Source organism: Lagenorhynchus albirostris, chromosome 20, assembly GCF_949774975.1.
Source record: "Lagenorhynchus albirostris chromosome 20, mLagAlb1.1, whole genome shotgun sequence".
NCBI lineage: Eukaryota > Metazoa > Chordata > Mammalia > Artiodactyla > Delphinidae > Lagenorhynchus > Lagenorhynchus albirostris.
In genome coordinates this window covers 31,162,170-31,176,477 of record NC_083114.1, presented here as the reverse complement: position 1 = coordinate 31,176,477, position 14,308 = coordinate 31,162,170, and the positions used below count along the sequence as shown (strand labels likewise).

The 14,308-nt window shown below is 37.1% G+C and overlaps 1 protein-coding gene across 4 annotated transcripts in view; it reads right to left on the bottom strand.

Annotated features, from left to right (window-relative positions):
- The window catches only part of CLTC (clathrin heavy chain), a 67,052-nt gene that overhangs the window by 4,274 nt on the left and 48,470 nt on the right, over positions 1-14,308 (bottom strand). The window contains exons 21-33 of one of the 4 annotated variants that reach the window (XM_060134369.1): positions 13,947-14,139; positions 13,342-13,499; positions 12,982-13,146; positions 12,747-12,854; positions 12,497-12,664; positions 12,209-12,358; positions 11,986-12,117; positions 11,759-11,869; positions 10,738-10,908; positions 10,138-10,359; positions 8,846-8,866; positions 5,119-5,194; positions 1,713-2,754 (exon numbers count right to left, since the gene is read on the bottom strand). In XM_060134369.1, coding sequence (XP_059990352.1) covers positions 2,630-2,754; positions 5,119-5,194; positions 8,846-8,866; positions 10,138-10,359; positions 10,738-10,908; positions 11,759-11,869; positions 11,986-12,117; positions 12,209-12,358; positions 12,497-12,664; positions 12,747-12,854; positions 12,982-13,146; positions 13,342-13,499; positions 13,947-14,139 — 1,800 coding nt within the window. In that variant the 3' untranslated portion in view covers positions 1,713-2,629. Of the gene's footprint in view, positions 1-1,712; positions 2,755-5,118; positions 5,195-8,845; positions 8,867-10,137; positions 10,360-10,737; positions 10,909-11,758; positions 11,870-11,985; positions 12,118-12,208; positions 12,359-12,496; positions 12,665-12,746; positions 12,855-12,981; positions 13,147-13,341; positions 13,500-13,946; positions 14,140-14,308 lie in introns of those variants that run through there. The other 3 variants (XM_060134372.1, XM_060134371.1, XM_060134373.1) reach the window with 3 other exon arrangements.

The following is a 14,308-nucleotide window of genomic DNA, read 5'->3' as shown; positions in this document are numbered from 1 at the left end:
TCATGCTCCTATGAGAATCTAATGCTGCTTCTGATCTGACAGGAGGTGGAGTTCAGGTGGTAATGCGAGCAATGGGGAGTGGCTGTAAATACAGGTGAAGCTTCACTCTCTCACCCACTGCTCACCTCCTGCTGTGAGGCCCCATTCCTAACAGGTCCCCAGGTGTTGGGGACCCCTGCATGACAGTGAGAATATCTGCATGACTAAATCAATTTATGGAAAATTAAAGCAGCCCTACTTGGAGATCATCAGTCTCTTGCTATTGTACCAATGTCTGTTGAAATGACTGTCAACAATTATCAGATTTTTTTTTTTGGTATAATGTCTATATTTGGATACTACGGAGGAAGAGGAAGAAGTGTTCTTCCTAGGGAGGCAGATAACTGTTTACCTCCTGAAAAGTTTCCTATGAATCTCTTTCCCCTTCTTCCCTCCTGTTTCAGTTACCTTTAGAGAGTGGTAAAGAACTCTTAGTACTCTTGGTTTTGTTTTTAGTTCCTTCTCCCAGACCATCGACCATCATCCTATTCAGAGGAAAGTTAGGGAAGATCCCTTAAATTACAGTTTATTACCAATTCATTGTCTCTTATTGTACAGCACTTACTACTGCCCAGTATTGAGCTAGGTGTTTTGTAATTTAAACATACTCCTACAAATAATCCTGAAAATTACTCATAGTGTTAACTTACAGGTGAAGGAACAAGCTCAGAAGTTCAGCTTGCTCTCAATTTGAACCTAAGTTATATCCTGCATCAGTTTCCCTTTCTACTGTAGCCCATTATGGATGGTTTTAAGGGGCAACTCAGTATCACAGACATAGCACCAGATTAAAACAAGGCTTCAAAAAACAAACAAACAAAACTCTTTAAGTATGCTGTAAGAAAACCTTTACTAAAGTATTTTAACTTGTTTCTATTAAATGGGAAGGGAAAAGAGAAAAATCTCTTGATTTTGACAAAGATGAAGGAAGGGGGCTGAGATCCAGGAGAAACAACAGGATGCCCAGGACCTGAGCAGCAAGGTGTTTTCCCTATGACAAGCCAAGGAAGGAAAAGGGATTTTTTCAACTAATACTATAATTTCCTATAGGAAGATTGGGGGGTTGGGAGGAGGTGAAGGTGGGGAAAAGCAGGAGTTCTAAGTTTTAAAAAAACATTCTGTGGAGTTTATGGTCAATGGCTTGACCTAGAGTTACAGAACAATACAAAGCTAGGTTAGGGGGCTCTAACTATTGAGAATTAACAGTGAAATGAACTTAGAGTAACATTCTCAGCCATAAGCAAAAAAACTTGAATTCAAACACTGGTTTAAAAGAAATCAACTTAAAATACCCACAATTTGGGGGCCTTTACAATTCATGCTGAAGAACAGCATGTTAACTACATGCTTGTATAGTCTTACTTCAATATAATTTAACATCCATGATCTCTTCATAAATGAAATACTTAGATAAACACCTAAAGTGCCCCCTTGGTTAAAATGATGGAGGTAGTAGAAGTGTAGCCCACTTCAGCACTGACTGGTTCTTTAGACAACTGCATGTACCTTATTAACTACTGGAGTGCACGCAGTGTAATGCAGTGTTTTCACACGTCCCAATCTTCATTCCACTTTTGCTCTCATGCCTTCCTATACTGCTTCAGTATCCAATATGAAATGGTTCTTTTGGTTTAAGTTTGAGAGATATTTAAGTAAAACTGCCATTCTACATGTTATTTCCACAGTCCAGTAATTTATTTTAAATTTGAGTAATTTCAAATTCCACAAACAAAACTGAAGAACAGCAATATTTTGTTTGAATTCTTTCTTCTGTACACTCAGTGATCTAAAACACCACAATATCCAACATACACAAACCTCAGGGAAGGGTTAGTAAATACACACAGATTGGAATCATGGTGCTCTTTGTTCCTGAATGGAATGGTCCCACAAAAAAAGCACAGGATACAGCACAACATAAGGGCACCTGTTACATATGAAGTGAGCAAAACCACACTAGCATTTTCTATATGTGTAATGAGGAAACCTGCATAGGTTAGAAGGCCTTTTACGCTCATTTAAAAGTCAGGCAAGTTGTCTGTAATGCATTTTTCAAACAATTTGGAGAGCACTGCAATCCAGTGTAGGATATGCTGATTAGTGTTGTCTTTGTTGGCATTGACAGTCTTGCATGGTCACATACCAATATTTCTGCTTTAGCTTTTCTTTGAATAAAAGAGATTTAAATGCATTTAGACAATACATACTGTAAGCTGTTTACAAACACTAAATTTAAGAGATTCAATATTAGAGTTTTTTTTTTTCTTTAAACACTACGGAGTGCAAATCAGGTTCTTCACAACAGATTGAATATTAAGCACTTCTTCAAAGAATGAGGGGGAAGAAAAAAAGCCCAAGTGAATAGAACACTGAAACTATTCCCCTTTGAAAATAAATTCTAAAATGATGTGGAATGTGAAATAAGCTTTTAACATACGTGATCCAAGTTTACAGTTAGAAACAAAAAGTAGTCCTTCATGAAATAAAGGTTACAAGAACATGTGCCTGTTTTCCCCCGTTATAAACTGAGAAGCGGGTAGAGACGATGTTTCGGTACGAAAATAGGCGACTACAGGATCAGCTTTCCGTCTCACATGCTGTACCCAAAGCCAGGCTGTGGCTGCCCATAGGGTGGTGCAGTATAACCATAACCAAAAGGTGCCTGGGGAGGGACTGCAACACTGGGTCCTGCTGTCAGCATCAACTGGGGCTGACCTACAGAAGAAAACAAAAAGGAGCAGGGGTGGGGGGCAAGGAGGTGGGAGAAACTGTTAGCATCGTAGGATGATCACACCCCAGTCTCCCTACTCTAGCAACATAATTCATTCTACTTTGAATGAATTTTGTGGGGGCACTTCTGCCTGTCTCAATTTCACCATGACAGTCACCCTGAGAAGGGTCCTGCCTAAACAGCCAACAAAAACCGTGCAGGGCTGAAGGCCAGAACTGTAACAGTGATTATGTTACTTCATACATCATTTAAAGCAATAAGCACATGCATGCTCGACATGCTTAGGCAAGACATCTAGCAATAAGCCTATCACCACACGGTGTTTGCACATTTTATTTGGTGACAATATAATTAGCACAGGGGAACAATTTTTTAACAGATATATTTTTAACACAACTGAACTTTTATAGTTAGATTTAAATTCCTGATTTGGACATGTCTAAATGGTAACAAAACCAAATGCATTTCTAGCAAAGTATCCGGTACTAAAAAAAAAAAAGAAGTCAAAGACAAGGCATATTCAAATATGCATTAGGTGTGAAATACATTAGAGGATACAACCTCTTTCAAATACTAAGTTAACACTCTCATGAAGTTTAAATAGTTATTGACACATACAGGAAACGACCTGTTGAGAATCTGGCTTATTTAGAGGGAGAATACACCTAACACCTCTCCCCACCCCCTGCAAAAGAGGTACTACTCTTAATCTCCCACTATAACGTAAACCTAGGGCGAGATTTCTCCCACAAGTGACCTCATGTCTCTCCTTTTTTGTGAATAACAACCAAAACCGTCTTCAGTGAGTGAACTCTTCAGGAACCAGCAGTTTATTAAAAAAATACTTCTAACCTTGATACTGACATCTACCTTGAAATTTCAACCCCATTTTCTTTTTTTTTTAACAACATAAGCATTTTATTTTTTCATTAAGCTTCTTAGTTTCTTAGTATCACAATGGAATGATGAGAAAACAAGAACAACAAAGAAAAACCCCATGAGTCTGCAAATCTCTGACAAACAGCAGAGACTTCAAGGCAATTGAGGGGGAGGGAAGGAGAGGCTTGAAAGAAGTGCCAAAGTAGTGCCAACATCATGCCTCTCCTTAGCCGGCTGGGCAGGTGGAATGGTGAGAAGGTGGCACTGTCACAGCTGTCCTTGGCTCAACCCCATTTTCAACTGCCTACAAGCACTGACTATGCATTTAAATACCCTGAAGATAAGCCAAATTCAGTAGATGCCCCCCAATTATTACATCCACCTGTTTCTGTTTCTACTGTTTCCTATATCAAATATGTCAAACATCTTGCTCCCATCTCTAAGAATCTACTTTATGTTCTCCAACTTTATCAAAACTACCCTGTCCTCTAAATTCCCAAAGTCCTTATCTATAGTAAAAAAGAGATAATGGCATAAGAGATTTGTATACTATCATTCCCTTTAGCAGGTTGAGATACAGCAGCCATAATTTTATACCCTCCTCCCAACACCACCTGCTTAAAGTGCTGTAAACTATACCCTTCAAATTCGTTGCTCAAATCAATCTGTTCACCATGAGTGAAATGGAAAGGGGAAGTATTTCAGAAAGGCACATGTAAGAAGAAATTAAATTGCCTTAAATATTCACTGAGAGTCTGAAGATCCTATCTCTCTGGAAAGTTCTCAAATGGAAATGCTATCCAGTTCTCTGTCCTAGTCAGAATTTAAAGAGATGTACTATTTCTGTAAAGTACACTTAAGATGACCTTGGCATGTTCTCTCACCTTTTGTACTTCTGAAAATTGAGCTCACCAACACATCTTTCTCAATAATTCATGAATAAGCAATCAGTGACCAGGCATTAGGTAAATTAGGTTATGATCTCAACTGACTTTTTTTTTTTTTGTGGTACGCGGGCCTCTCACTATTGTGGCCTCTCCAGTTGCGGAGCACAGGCTCCAGACGCACAGGCCCAGCAGCCGTGGCTCACAGGCCTTGCCGCTCCACGGCATGTGGGATCTTCCCGGACCAGGGCACGAACCCGTGTCCTCTGCATTGGCAGGCGGACTCCCAACCACTGCGCCACCAGGGAAGCCCCAACTGACTGTTTTTTGAGATTACCTTTGCATTTAAGATTATCTTAGTGAGTAAAGCAACAGGAAAAAAAAAAAAAAAAAGATCATCTTAGTGAATAATGTCAATGCCCGCTTTAAGACTGTTTTCAGAAAAAAAATAATAGACTTATTCCTTAACTCAGTGAGCTTTTTGCACTTTAGAGCTTACTACATTTCTATTTTGAGATAGAATCCCCACAGAATGAACTGTTTGTCTACTATATTTCTGTGAGGTTAAAGAGAGAAAGAGATTACCATAAACAATAGGTTGAGTCTCTGTAGCTTGTTCTTCTTCTTTTCTCAGTGATTCTGAAGCATCTAATTTATCCACCTGGAGAAAAACAGGTAATGGTAATTAGCACCTCAAAAGTATTATAAACCTAGTTTATGGCAGAAAGTGGAAAAGCCTTAGTATGTTAAATTTTGTCAAAATAAAACAGACTAGAGTAGAAAGAACATTCTCAGCCCCCCTAAAATTCAATGGCAATGTTCATACTTCAGTCAAGGTGATTTTTAGCACTGTCATTATAAACCCTCAGGAAGGAGGGATTTATAAATGCCATAAAAGCTCACGCCAGGCTAAAACTGGGCATGCTAGGATGCAGCCAGCCTGAGGGAGGGAGACAACGAGAAGGAACCACTTTCTCAAATGAAGTTTAAACCCTATCAAAGATAATAATAATGAACTCATGACCTGGCAAGACTTCCCTCCCCAAAGGAAATGGTATTCAAAAAAGTGAAATGAGTCTAGTGACTGGATAAGCACTTGTGCAGAATGAGCTATCTTTTGCCAACTGTGCACAGCTTCTGTCAATACTGATTACGTGTGGACTGAAGTTTAAGATTCAAGTGGCTCCACATTCAATCTTTTTATATAAAGACAGGCTGCATGTGTTGATGCTCTGTTTTCTAAGAAGGAACTAGGAATGCCTGATTTTCCCCCAACTTCTTTGAGGAAGACATTTTTTGCTTTTAATTAAGCCAAAGAAGCAAGTGGCTACTATATGCTAGCCATTCTAAGTAAAACTGGATAGTATCAGACAGAAATAATACTGTAGAGGAGTCCAAATATATTAGTGGAAGAAAAGAGCTGGAATACATAGATCCTTCCACTAACTAGTTGTGTGACCTTGGCAAACCATTGTACTGACCCTCAAATTTCCTTGTCTATATAGTGAGTCAGTTGAATGAGATAATCTACAGAGTTCCTTCTAGGATTAACATGATTTGAATCTGGAATTCTGTGAAGGACTGGGGAGAATGACATTAGGACACTGGGATTAGGGAATCTCCACCATACCACTTCCATTTACCTTTTAAACTGTACTATATTTGTCTCTTAGACTGTATTTAAAAGTCTTATAGTTGGTCTATCATTATACTTGAAGTAAAACTAAACTTCAAATCTCAATGTTATCTATTCTAGTGGCTTTCCTAAGTGCGCTGAGATGGGAAGGCAGAGTGCAGGAAAGAACTTTTTTATGAATGTTCACTGCATGTTCTTCAAAAAAGGCAATAGTGAAAAATCACTCACAAAAAAAGACATGCAGACTTCACTGAAAAGGCTATTACAGACTGGGTCCCAAAAAGGTTAAAGCAGCGCCTAGTCTCTATTTGAAATTGTTTAAAATAGTGTTTCAATCCTCACATAGGCCATTAAGGTTAGGACAGTATTTTATACATATTTTAACTGTTTCTATTAAATACCATAAATGTGGGTCTAATCCATCCTAATTTGTCAGGGAGCAAAATGTGAGAAAAGTAAGCTCAGGTAGACTCCAGACATCTTCAGATAAAATGTGGCTTTTCTACCCTAGGAAGATGGGTTAGTTTGCTTTTGTATACCATTTTTCTATTTTATAACCTAAGTGCTCATGTGTTACAAATTACCCCAATATCGAATTAAAGACTACTATGCAGTATAAGTACCATGAGAAACACCCACTGTTTGGCACCCAAACTTAAAACAAAAATTACTGCAGCTTTATAATTTAAAGCACAGTGTGTGCCATCAAGGGCAGTCAGATGGGGTTTTGTTAACCTAAATAGTTATACAAAACTATAAGTATAGCTAAAGAGGTTATACAAAAAAAATATGGATGCGTGTATGTTAATAACTTCTAAGAAGAAAAATCAAACAACAAAAAAAAACCACCACTGCATAATACATTTCCAGACTTTCAAGGAAAGGAATCTAAAGTGAACACGTGTTTAAAAGTTAATGTCTGAGTCAGATGTTGAAGACAGAAGTCCTATTACAGAAGTACATTAAAGACTTAGAAGAGCTAGCAATGTCACAATGCCCAGGCACAGACATAGGCAGGTTGGGCATAGGGACGAAACAAAAAGTAACAACTTTGAAGGAGTAATATCAAGCTAAGCAAAAAAATTTTTGATTTTTCTATTTAATGGGACAGCCTCTGGCACAGCAACATCCAATTATTGTTTCCACTGACCCAATTTAGACTGCTCAAAAAAGAAAAGCAGAGAAGGCTTTTATGAACACAAGCTTTTGTTAAGAGCTGTAACAAAAGTTTCTGATCCTTGGATTAAAAAAGAAAAATTACAGGTAAGTATGTCACTGAGTTCAGTTCCATCTGTACTACTGAAAATTCACTATAATGTAAAAGGCTTTTCCACAAAGACTGCAATATGCTGCAGAGGAAAAGTTAACATGCAGTCAGTTACTTTGGTGTATGTGTGCATGAAAAAAAGGCAAAAGTACTGAAGCAAGAAGTGAGATCTGAAGATGACTGTTGCTATACAGGCTCTCAAGAAACACACACAGCCCACAGCAATGCTTTAAGAGTTTCAAAAGTAGTATGATGTAATTGCAATGACTGTTGTACATGCTTGATTTAAAACAATGCATAACACTGCAGTTCAATTACCTATTTTTCACACACACGCTTTCTAACTGCCTTGCTTACTAGCTGCTGAAGGGCCTCACACACGATGCATTTTACTCAGGTTTGCCCTAAGTTCCAATGGTGACTCCAGTTTGGTTCAACATAATTCCAAGGCACTGTCCCCCCTCCAAATTCTTTTAAATTGTTTCAACTGTCCTTTACCTTCCCACCCTTTTCTCACCACAATTTGATACCAGGGGTAAGTTTGTTAAGTTTGTTTCATTTATACTGGGATGGAGACAAGCCAATGAAGGAAGCAGTGACCAAAAGGTACCTAAATTTGACCTTGGACAAGCCAACGGATGGATAAGAGCAAATTTGTAGCTTCAGAGATGTACCTTATTACAGAAAGTATAAGTTAATATTGTTTCATTATATACAGAAATAATCCATGTTGCTTAGCAACAATTACAGCAAGCTACTCTGATGATTTTAAAAGTTTTGATTCCTCTTGAAAATGGACTAGCACCATAAGAACTGGACACCTGGAGAAACATGAGGAAAGTCTCTTCGGAAGCAGCTAGTATCTCTCGTATCTACTTTCAGCAAAAAATTAGTAAGAATCAAGAGATCAGAAACTGGATCACAGTCCTTCAATACCAAAAAAAACCCCAAAAAGCCTTTTAGGGCATGTATATACATATATAAATTCAGCAACTGTCAGGCACGCTTACAAAATAAAACCAGAGGCTGTTTAATTTTACTTAGAGTATTGAGAAAATCCTATTATGGTCCAGATACCCTGACAGGGAAGAGAAATTTCCTGAAACTTTGGAATTAATATGGAAACTCAACATGCTCAGTTTTTAATAATATATTTAAGAGAGACTGTGAACCAACTACTGATTAGCCTCCTGCCCTTCCTAAAGCCTATTAGCCGATTAGTAGCAAACATCTACTAATGTCCTAGAGCTCTATTATAGTTATGTTTCAAGGGACTTGCAGAGGCTTTAGTGAAAATTTATCGGGGGAAAAAGCAGCAGCAGCAGTGTAGAAAAGGAAGGAAAAAAAATCATGCAAATTCCTTAGACTTAGTCCTCCAGACTTAAAGATGGAAAAGAATCAACTTTCACCTTTTCCTTTATTGCATCAACCTGCAAAGGAATTCAGAAGGTGCAGCTTAGAAAAAAATCAAATTCCATATTGAGCATAAAAAGGTAGAATCAGCAACAAAGGTTTAGGGGAGAAACATCTAACCACTAAAAAAGGTATGAGAAAAGTGAAAATAAGGGCATACTGGAAGCAAAACTTAGAATTTTTTTTTTTTTTAACTTCAGAGCTTATCGCAGAAGAGTTTATGCTAGAGTCAGTGTGAAAGAAAGCAGCTTAATCACTAGTAAAATTTACAGCACTTCGGTTAACAGCAGCTTAGAGCCAGGTCTCACAAGTTGGCATTATGCATAAGAAAAGAAGCTATTCTCATCTATGGCTAAGACACAAGGCGAATGTTTTTCCTCTTACGCTGGACTTTAAGCAGTTTATACACAGAAAATGTTAATTCTTAAAAAATTATAACTAACACATGATATCTAATTAGATGGCAGCCCAAGGAAATATTCAGTTATACTGGGGGTTGTTAGTAGTGCTCTTCCCCCTACTTTAACTCAGGCATTTTGAAGAGATCAGATATGAAACTCTGATTTTAATAAGCATGTTTTGCTTTGACAAAATGGATTCTTTAGGACCATTTAAATATGTTCTATAGTATGGAAGCTAGTAACTGTTGAGGACAGGGGTAAGTAAAAAACATCTTAACATCAAAAATGGACATTAAGATGAATAAGTGAATTTTATTAAATGATTATACCCCCAGCTTGTTTAATGCACTTTTACGAAATGTGTCATTAATTGTTAACCTCCTACAATATTTTTAAATAAGGGGTTAAACTATCAAAATATTGAGAAGATTAACAGGTTATTAAGAATATAGGTGTAGCTTCCCTAGGGGAAACAGACATACATATTAAAGTCAAGAACCGACCAAACACAAGGGAATCTACACTACTAAGTTATGGTCATCTGAGTTACAAGAATTGATTTGAGGAAGACATTATTTTGACAAAAAGGTTTCTATCAAACATTAAAAAAAAAACAAAAACAAAAAAACCCATACAACATGGACATAATACTATTCGCCCCTCAGAAATACATTCTGAGGTATTCTGAGGGTAAACATTCTGACAAGTTATGTTTGAGTTCCCTTTCCATTCAATGTCATTTGTGAGATATTAAAAATTACTGGAGGATAGGAATATTTTATGATCAACTAAATTACTTCTACTAGAGAAAAAAACATTTGAAAACAAAGTCTGTACATGGAATTTTACATATCCTCAAGATAATTAGTTCTCAGAGGTGCCATTACCTTTGTCAGGTATTCCTTCATGACCTGGATGAAATAGGGCATGGCAAAATCCATGATATTGTGCCTCCATGCAGTTTCCAGGACAACATCTGGCCTTAAAAGATCATAACAAGTAAAGAGACAAGCTCCAAAGCACTCTCTTTTTTCTTCCTGCAAAAACCACTGTAGGAGTTCTTCAGCCAACTCAGTATCTTTAGATTCAGAGGCATACTGCATTGCATCCTATTTAAAGGAAAGGATGAAGGTCAAACATTAAATTCATATACACTGAACTGGTAAACTAAGTAATACAATGGGGAAAAAACCTCCCAGTTATATCATTTAAATTAAGGATTTCCTGAAAGAAAAGGAAAAGACAAGGTAAAGCCTTTTTTTTTTTTTTAAAAACAAAGAGACGTTTGACATAAACATAAGACAGCCTCCAGAATCAAGAAATCGACTTAATTATCATCTCCTCAAGCAGGAGCTTAAAGGCAGTTCTCATACTTGCAAAAACTAATACTTTTATAGACCATAACCACTTATAATATACCATTCCAGGGTTAACACAGATCATCTAGTATTTGGCTTAAGAGCCCCACCCCCACCAACTTTATTCACCTTGTACAGGCTATCTTTCTTGCACAGCTCCACACTCTGTTTCCAGCGATTGTTGCCTTTGAAGAGATAAGCAGCAATTCTTCTGAACTCAATGAGTTCATGTTTTTCCAAACGCTGAGCAAGCGAGATATTGTCAAAGTTGTCATAAGCATCTATCGATGTTCGCAGAGCCTTAAAAAATAAAACAAAGCCATTCAAATGCCAAACCAGTATTTCATTTTAGTTTAAATTTTATGTCCCATCGTTCTTGATCAATGAGCCATTATTGTAATACGACAGCCTAGATTCAAGAATCAAACCGCAAAGTTGTAATATGAACAAGTATCAACATTCCTCAATCTAACTGTTTAACAATAAAGTCCTTCAAGGCACTATAAAATTTCTAAAGGTACCATGTTTTTCTCCAAAGTTTTCAGTATCAAGGACTAACGCGAATGGTTATGAAATTGGAAGGATTTGTAATCTGGAGGGTAAGGTTTTATGCTCTAGGTAAACTCCTGATACAACTCAACATGATATTCAGTCATAGAGATCAGCATGGGATCTGAGACTGAAAAAAAACCATGTTGACAGTAAGAGAAAGACAAAGGCAACTAGCTTAACTTTAATTCTGTTTTTGCAAAATCCTTCACAAGGGAAAGTTTACTAAGAGACAGGTACTAATATGCTCTTGGGCAAGAAAAAGACTAAAAGAGTTAATACTGTGTAAGTTTTATGGACTAGTTTAAGAGCTCAAAAACTTTTTCAACTCAGTCTACAGTCTAGATGTTTAGGTATTTTTCTAAAGCATTAACTTGGACAAGATCTAAGCAGAATTCTGCAAACTTGGCATTTAATTAGGAGACATCAGATTTACCAATCCTGAAAACTTCACTAAATTTAGATCTGTGGCACTCAAGTACCTACTATTTACAGTCCTAAGGGACGATGGGCTTTTTGTTTTTACTGCAGAACATACCAACTTTACAACTCAATGATAACCTGAGTTTTGAGAATACATGAAAGAACCAAAAAGTTTTACCTGATAATCTTCTTCTGTAATAAAGAGGTTGTTCAGTGATTCATTCACAGATTTGTTGTTGTGGTTCTGGACTGAACGCAAATATGGTTTCACCAGTGGTAGCTGTTTAACCTTTAAAATAAGAGTTTGTTACAAATGTCGTACATTGCTAAAGTTCCATGGACAAAAGTTATCCAAGAATGTCTTAGCTCCTTGCTATGAAGTTTTGAGGTTTTAAAAATTATTACCTTGCTGAAATAATTGACTGCACGAGTATGATCCAACCGTGGAGACAGCACCATCAGCAAATCATTTAACAACAGTGGCTTGAATTCTAAGTAGAATTGTATTGCTCTGTAGTATAGTTCCACATTGGCAACCTAAAACAGCAAAAATCCATACATGAGGTAGAGTTACTTCCTAATGAGCTTTCTCTTTCTGAAGACTTTCTCTTCTGAAGAAGGTACACACCTTGGTAATGATATCTTTGAACTGCCCTTCTTTCCACGCATCAGTCGGATGATTCATCATGGTAATTATGGCATTATCATATTCTTCGTACTTGTCATACAAAAACACCAATTCTGCCCAAAGATGAGCTTGTTCTGCAGCTCTTAGCACCTGCATAAGAAAGATTTAATTGCTTTAGATAGATAGGGGTCTCTAATTCTAATTAACAGCAAAAAACACCTTTCTTTTAATTAAAATTAAAGTATTCATTTCAGCTACAGAGTTGCCTTAAAATTAAAGGTTGGTTACCTTAGGAATGTTCACTCTGGACCAGAACAGCTCCAGGTGCTCCCGCATTTTCTGTGGCTTAAACTTAGAATACAGAATAGCTAATTCGGTGAACATTCCCATATGAGCTCGCTCAAGTCCCAGTGCTGCTTCCAACATGGTTATCAGCTCTTCAAAATATCCACGATCCTAAATAAGAGAAAAATGCAATTAAAGACAAGAATATCTGTGGCAAAAGATCTCAGTTAATACAAAAGACTCAGTTAATTACCTGATAGTAGTTGATAAGTTCCTCCAATTCATCTGCATGTACTACAATATGAAGCCCACACATTTGAGCGAGACGGAACTCTTTCCCATCTACACAGGCAAAGCAGACCTACAATTTAAAGAATTGCAATTATGTGAACTCAAGTGTAAGCATGGCTGGTTAATTCAATTAATCAGTTTAAAGAACATTCCTAAATAGCATCTTAATTCTTCACTCAAACTGTTGTTTAGATTACCTCTTTCCATGTTCGAGTACTGTTAGCTTTCCTAGCTCCATCAACAGCTGCCTGATATTCACCCAGGTGAACCAGAGTAGATGCCAAGCGTCCAAAATTGGAAACATTATTGTACAACAACTTAGCAGCATCATACATTTTTTCATCATAACAGCGGTCACCAACCTGAAAAAAAAACAAAAACCATTTTCAGTAAGCCTAAACTTAATCTTCTTTCCAAAGTTACAACTCAATTTAATACTAAGAAACAATATTTTTCCTTAGAAACTTTCAGTTGCCACTTCTTGATCCTACTAAGCTAATGAAGTTGCTCAACTATTTTTACACTCCTAAAAAAAAAAATCGGAACAGGAAACCCACTTGCTGGATATGAGCGTTATTTGGCCCATTGATGAACTCTTCTAACTCTGCAAGGCGGTTTGTTTTAGCCAGTGCAAATATCAATTCTGTCTCCACATAGGATTCACGAGCCTTCTTACGGGCCATCTGCAAGTACTTCACCAGTTCTTCCCAGTTTCCTAGGTATAGAAAAACAAATAAGTAAACCCAAACACTAACATACCAACATTTATCTTTTCACTGAAGCAAATGAGAATTGCTATTAATTTCCCCTTCAAAGAGACAGTATAGAGAATAACAAATATAAACAGTGAAAGGCATCAAAATAGTGAAACTTCTATTATGCCTCTGTATTATTACTGACCAAATGAATAGCTGAATCCCCTTTTTCCTTAAAGTTATTGGATTAGAGATAGGTGAGAATTTTGAGACTTCAAAACAGAAAATTAAACTTCCCCATGGAACTTTTAAATTCACAAAACAGACTCTCTTTATCTGAACTAAGACGGAGGGCAAACAGCCATGCAGTCTCTAACTCCTACTTAATACAGAAGAGACATATAACTTAATGCTTAGCTTAGGTACATTTTCTGAGGTGGCAAACACATAAAAGTGAGAAGTCATACCACTAGTATTGGCAGCCTGAACAACCTCCATGTAGGATGAAGGATCATCTGCTTTGATGTAAGAATCAATGGCTTCTTTCACCATTCCTTTCTGTAGCTGGGCTTTTGCGAGCTGACTCCAGACTGCAGGTTCATTGCAGCGTTCAGCAAATTCATATGCCCGATCTAAGTTTCCAATATGTTCGATCAAGACCTAGGCAACCAATTTTTAATCAGAGTTACAGTACAATGAATCTTACCACACAGCAATTACATTTAAACGGTTAGGATTTTATTGCTCTTCTATTGCCACAGCAATAAATTATGCCCATTCTCACAGGACAATACATACATTGAATCAAGACAAGGTACTACATTTAGTA